Here is a 6416-nt window from a genome sequence, read left to right as displayed (position 1 = left end):
CGGTACTGTGTCTCGCATCGTGGCTAGAAACTCCGGGCACCCGGAGCCGTATACTGGAACTAGAACCGTTCTAGTTTGTTCTAGTAGGCCCGGGGCCCCGGGGCCGCCGCCGGCGGCGCCCCCCCCCCCTGCAATTACCCCCCCTGCGCTGGAGGGGACCCCAAGGGACCCGAAACACCCCCGACAATTTAGGGTCGGCGGCTGGGGGCTTTACTCAGGCGCCGGGGGGCCGGGTGGGGTCCAAACTAGAAAGCGTCGAATTTCCCGCGTTCGCATATTGCCAGCTCGAAGTGGTCGAAACTCGAGATTCTAACCAGCACGGCCTTCGTACTGTCGCCGAGGGGGTGAGGTGCTATTGTCGGTGGTTGTCGGGTTCGGCTTGCGAGGTCTGAAACCCAACAGTGACCGCGCGCGCCCAGCTGCATTGACTGACCCCATGGCATGCAGTAATCGGGCAGCTTTATTGAATGAGCTAGCCGTGGGAGTTGGTCAGCTGAACTGGTTGATTGTCCGGGGTCGGGGCCGCCTTGGTTGTTTCCGCGCCCTCGTCCGCGCTAGTGGTCGGCGGGTTCCAATTAGGCTGATAGTCGGAGAAGTCACATCCGAGGGCGCTAGGGAGAGGTGCATTTGTGGTGGCTTCTAAGCTCGGCTGCTACTTGAGCGATTACAACATATTCTTTTCTTCTGTGAGCTTAGCAAACACAAGGCAATGGGCTGTAGATGCCCGTGCAGGGACAAAGACGTGATCATCACAGGGATGTTCCTCTAGTATGAAACAGCCGCGAAGTTGGAGGTGATAATATGCCTCCGTCAAAGGAAGAAAGTGAAGTTGCATGCCGGGCTCTAGCAGCGCTCGCCTGCATGTCTCATAGATGGGCATGATTGAATTTTCACTTCTCATTCACACAGACTTTTGACGCGGGGTTACAATCGGCGTCGATATAAGGCGAAGGGTAATAACCTGGATTCACGAGGGCTTTGAAGCGGAAGTCACGAGTGCACTGGTGTCAAGACCTGTGAGGAGCTGAATGAATCCCAGACCGCTAGGAGCAAGAGCATCGCACAGGTGTTCGATGACGGCGATCTGCAACTGCGGAATCATGTGTTGTAACGTGAGCAGAGAAAGGGCAAAGTCAATGCCCACGCCATCAACACTCGTAACAAATTCTAGTCCTGCCTGCAAGGCAACAAATCTAAAACAAAAACATGTTTGATGAGGCTCTAAGTAGCTACTGAAGTGGTCGGGACCACTAGGATGCGTCTTGCTAGTGCCGGGAACCGCTGATTTATAGTTCTCCGTGCGACCTAATAATCGAGAGTCTCCTGGGAAGGTAGGTATAATATCAATATCACATCGAGGTGAAGCACTGAATGATCTACGCAAAGAACCTGGAGCCACACATTGGAACAGTTGACCGCAGGGGTGCACTGACAGACTGGAAACGCCTCGCGAGAGCTTTGGAAAGGCGACCAACTCCGCAACCAAAATCTACCGCAACCTAAGTATCACATTGCCAAAAGATAGCACAAGTCCTAGAAAACGCCGTGTGTGCCACGTTTCCAACTCCACCGCCACCCCAGGCTAGTCCGCCTCGCGTTGCAACATCATCAACGTGATGAAGAGCGCGCATTATTGCTATTTCGCCACTGTGGTAGAAAGTTTCAGCCTCTGGGTCGCCTAAGATATCGTTGACATCACTGTCTTGTTGACCCAAAATAAAAAAGGGAGACTCGCTAAGATTAAGTTTTCTGTCGTATTCCTCGGCGGAAAGTACGGACCACCAAGGGCGCGCCGCTCCAAGATCTTCCCATACCGACCTCTGAGAATCAATTATTGTCTGTAATTTTCTTAACTTGTCATGATTGGCACCAAAGAGGGGGCGTACCTCAAGGTTGCTCATGGAGTATTCCTGCATCTGGCATCCATGGATAGTCATTGTGTAAGTTCGCCCCTGAGCAAGTGCTTCGGCCCACAGGGCGGTCGCGCCGAAGCGTCGCATATATATCACGACAACAAGTGCACGACGACCTTGGTGCAACACCATTCTACAATAACAATTGTGTAAGTTTGTTACTGTGGTAAACAAAAACCGACTTCCCCGATCCGTTTCCGTCCACTTGGCCTTTCGTATCTCCCACTAGCCTGAAGCTAAAGGAAACAAGGTAAACTCCCCCCTCAAGGGGGGGCTGAGCTCGATTGAATTAAGAGTGCCGGAATGAAGGCCGACAGACCGCGCTTGGATGGCGCAGCCACCTCAGCGATCATGATACCCACTGGCACAGAGCGGCGCGCGCGGCGCTCAAAGGGCTCCTCCGAGGCTCGCACGGACGCCTTCCAGGCGATGTCGTCCGGAAGCACGTCTATTTTGACCCTCGTATGCGCCGCCAAGTGCGCGCAGGCGTGCGATCCTTCGCTGCCCTTGGCGCCTCTAGGCCCCGGGCTGGTCGGACTGGACGCCGGTGCAGCGTGGAGCCGCCTGGCGCCGTCAGTTTGGGCCGCAAGCGTGCCCAGGCTATGCTATGCCTAAAACCACCATTTCTACTTGAGGGGGGTCGGTGGCGCCCTCGGCGCCCTCGGCGCCCTCGGGACGAGGGCGCCGCCCCCTCGGCCGACGCCCTCGGCTGAGGGATTTTCCCCTCGTCCGAGGGAGCCGAGCGTCCGAGGGTCCGAAAGGGCCGAGGGCGCCGAGGGCGCCGACGGCCGCTGATTGGCCAAGGCACGCCCGGCCGATCAGCAGCCCTTCGGCCATCCGTCGTTTTAAGGTTATGAGGGGGGGCGGCAGCCCAAAGGCGCAGCCCTTGGGCGTCCCTGGGCGCGCCGTGGGTGCCGGCATTGACGCCCACGGTCGCGACGGTCCCCGAGACGGGGCGCAGCCAAGAGCGGCGGCCGTGCGGCGCTTTCCCCTCGCGGCGCCGTGGGCTGCCTACACGTCGGCGCGGGCACGAGGTCCTGTCGGTCCTAGGCCGCGCAGTCGCCCCAGTCGATGATGGAGCGTGGCCCGGGGGCGGCCAGGGATGATCTCTCCTGGCTGCTGACGCTGGTGCTGCCGTGGATCATCACGGAGTCTCCGTCGGACCGCCGCGGCGCCCGAGCCCCGACCGGACGAACTCGACGATTTCGAGTCTCACGACCCAGCCCTTGTACCGAGACGACGCCTGGGTGACGACGAACGATTCCCGATGCTGCAGTGACTCGAAACGAGTCGATGGGTTGGGAGGCGTCGAGCGCGCCCCACCCGAGCCTCTGAGAATCGCCCGCCTGTTCCCCGACGCCATCGCCTGGACGTCCCGTTTTCACCGGCGCGTCGTCCGTCAGGATGCGGCCCATGCAGCCACTGAGATCGTTGCGCATCTCCGCGTATTCGCTGAGCGGCGCGGGTGCAAAGCCTGTCATCAATCATGCAGCCCGGACATCCAGCGCCCGGGGGTCACCAACGGTTCGCCGCCCTCGTCCGATGGACGTGCGCTCGTCCGACGGCCGTGCGCTCGTCCGACGGCCGAGTCCTCGTCCGAGGGCGCCGATCCGCCGTCCGAGGGTCCGAGGGCGTCGGCCGAGGGGGCGGCGCCCTCGTCCCGAGGGCGCCGAGGGCGCCGAGGGCGCCACTGACCCCCCTCAAATTTCTACCGTCGGGTGCTTTTACAGTGCGGGGCGCGACTATAACAGGGTTAGAAAGTATTAAGGAAGGGAAAGGATATTGGGTGGCTCTGTACCAGCGAGCCACTAGGGAAATACAAAACTCTCTATCTCCCTAGGATCGTACGGTACCCGACATCCTTCGGCAAAGTGGGCTGCGTGTGCCCAAGGACTATATACTGACTATCTCAACTTAGGCCAGTCCACGTAACTCCCGCAGCTGCCCCTGCGCGGTGTGTGCTCCTGCAGGCGCCCTCTGACCGCCCGGAAATACCGACTCGCTCCATAATGATTTTTGGCAAATAATAATTTCCAAACCCACGACCAGGTTTAAACACAAAAGCGGGCTGAGTTCACTTGAATACGATCACGGCACCTTCCATTTGGCCTTTGCCGCTGAACATATGCGAGGGCATCTTGCCAACATCGAATGAACGCGAGAGGTCGGGAATCGCAGCACAGGCTATGACATCATCGAAGATGCCAGAATTACCCTGCTGAATCTTACTAACCGATTCTGTCCTGTGATGAAGGACGAGCAAAACACCATTCTTGTCAATGATGAAGATTTCACCAACAAAAGCTTGCGCAATCTTCACAAAATCAATCCATGCCGCACACTTTGATTTGGGTCCGGCCCCACCAATGCCACGCTTGAGTTCCTGGCGACCTCCGCCTTTGTACTTGAAGTCGGCGACCTTCTTCCCAGGGCGGATATAAGCAAGAATCTGGTTCGACCTACAATCGATGAGTGTCGAGAGGCGCACGGCGCGAGCAAAGGACACGCTCATCACGCTGGTGTCGTTCGTGACCAGGTAGCTGTCAATGTACCTTGGTTCTGGTCTTCGAAGACCAGGTAACATCCAGCACCCCAATTGTCTACTGACCCTTCCTTCATAACTGTGCTAGTTGGAGAGACCAACATCTGAGGCAAGCTATCAAACTTCTTGGGTTCATCCTTGCTCTCCGGCTTGCTACTTGAAAGATCGATATCTTCTACTATACTGACATTGGCGGAGGATATCGTCGGAAGGGTGGAACAAATGTGTTGCATTCCTGCGGAGTCACCTTTTGGTTGAAGGGACGATGTCTCACCATCACAATAGACTCGGCAATCTCCGGCATCTGTGGGATAGGACCAATATTCTGCAGCATTGTCTGCATCCTCTTTGGCAGCCTCTAGCTCTGCGATGAGGGCGAATGAGTCCGCTTCGGCTTTTGCATGCTCAAGATCGATAGCGAGAGCCGTTACTCGCTCAGCTGCACCCTGTGCTACTGCGACCGCCGCTGCGGCTTCACCCGCCGTTCTGTCGGCCTCCTTCTTTGCCTCATGTAGTTGCGCCGCAATTCGCTCAACGTTTTCGATCTCTGAACAAGCTAGTACCTCTTTAAGCATCTCCAATTCCTCAGCAAGTTCAGCAACACGTCTTTGACAACGGGCGCGCGTGTCGTCAACAGTTTCGCCCTCCCGTTGGGAATAATTATCTTTGGCTGCCGATTCCGGCGTCCATGGTAGGCACTGCCGAATCAATCCTACGTTTGTTTCATCATCCCGTGATGGTGGGGCTGGTAATGTGAGACTATTCTGCCTACGAAGTTCTCGCTCGTCTGGCATCGGAAGGGTTGGCGATTACTCACCCTGACGAAGAAGTCTGTCCCTGTCGATCATGCGTTTCACGTAGTTTCCGTCGGGTCGCTTCCATCGACGCTTCGAGCCTTGCTACCTCCCTATCTTTCTCTTCTTCTGGCGTCTCTGCCCAACCAAACATGTCGAAGTCTCCAAATAGCGATGAAGCTTGCATGCGTGTCAATATAGCTGTTCCGACGGTCTGGCTTTCTTCGATCATGAGCAATCGCGTAGATATTAAGGAATGATACAAGAAACATGGGCTCCACCCAGCTCGGGGACTAGCCTACTCTAGGACCCCCAGGAAAAGAATAGGGCCGGCTGGATAGGAGAAGGTTTTCCTGGGGTGCGCTCAGGCGCACAATAATAGGAGGGGATGTCAGCGACAGACGATACTCGTACTCGAGTACGAGATATATCTTCTGTCTCTCTCCTCTGTATCCTGCCTGTCAGTGAATATCCTGGCTGATATATCCTGGCGGCTATATCACCTGCACATATTAAGGAATGATACAAGATATAGGATGATATAGTTGGATTAGGAGCTGGGTGTGCAAAGAATATAGACTGACCTTGATGTCTCTCTCTCTCTCTCTCTCTCTACCTCCATATCTCCATGACTATACTGTAGTACAGTACGCTACACTACCACTACCCTACTACCATCATGCTAGTACTGTAGCGGGCCACTAAGCTACAGCAATTCCTCCACAGAGGGCGCCGCTAACCTCCCTCAAAGGATAACAGAGGCGCCGGTGTGCCACCACTGCGCAGCCTCGATAGTCCACCCTCGGACAGCAGGGCAGCCCCATTAGGCTGCCTCCCTGTCCCGGAGTTCACTATCTCGCTGCGCGCACTATGGTTGCTCCCGGGGCCCTTATTTAATTCGCTAACAATTACATATCTTTCGAGCGCAACGTTGCAGCGTAACGCGCCAATCGATCAATGCACGAGTTGTATCACATATTTGGATTGGACACCTCGAAACGGGGCAATGTATACCACTTGGATGCGGGCGATGAATCTTCTTTGGTGTGGTTGGGTGGCAACTGTCTTACCTTCATCGACATAGTTTCCTTGAAGCGACGTTACTTGTTTTCTATCGATGACTGTGGCATAGGAGCATTTGTGGTGCACCCTACTCAAAAGTTGTGC

The 6416-nt window shown here is 56.0% G+C and overlaps 2 protein-coding genes across 2 annotated transcripts; both read right to left on the bottom strand.

Moving 5' to 3' along the window:
- Positions 1-664: 664 nt before the first annotated feature.
- On the bottom strand, positions 665-1937 carry AURANDRAFT_66178 (hypothetical protein; the record flags this gene model as incomplete). Its single annotated transcript, XM_009041291.1, has 6 exons — positions 665-857; positions 895-961; positions 1015-1177; positions 1234-1305; positions 1434-1499; positions 1557-1937. 6 exons carry the CDS (start codon positions 1935-1937, stop codon positions 665-667), a joined length of 942 nt encoding a protein of 313 aa, XP_009039539.1.
- Positions 1938-3987: 2050 nt separating this feature from the next.
- AURANDRAFT_66177 (hypothetical protein) lies at positions 3988-5481 on the bottom strand (the record flags this gene model as incomplete). The annotated part of the gene is made up of 3 exons (XM_009041290.1): positions 3988-4372; positions 4429-5223; positions 5273-5481. The coding sequence occupies 3 exons, from the start codon at positions 5479-5481 to the stop codon at positions 3988-3990; spliced, it is 1389 nt and encodes a 462-aa protein (XP_009039538.1).
- Positions 5482-6416: the final 935 nt, after the last annotated feature.

This window comes from Aureococcus anophagefferens (genome assembly GCF_000186865.1).
Source record: "Aureococcus anophagefferens unplaced genomic scaffold AURANscaffold_20, whole genome shotgun sequence".
Lineage (NCBI taxonomy): Eukaryota > Pelagophyceae > Pelagomonadales > Pelagomonadaceae > Aureococcus > Aureococcus anophagefferens.
The sequence above is the reverse complement of the archived record's forward strand: the minus strand, read 5'-3'. Positions and strand labels throughout refer to the sequence as shown.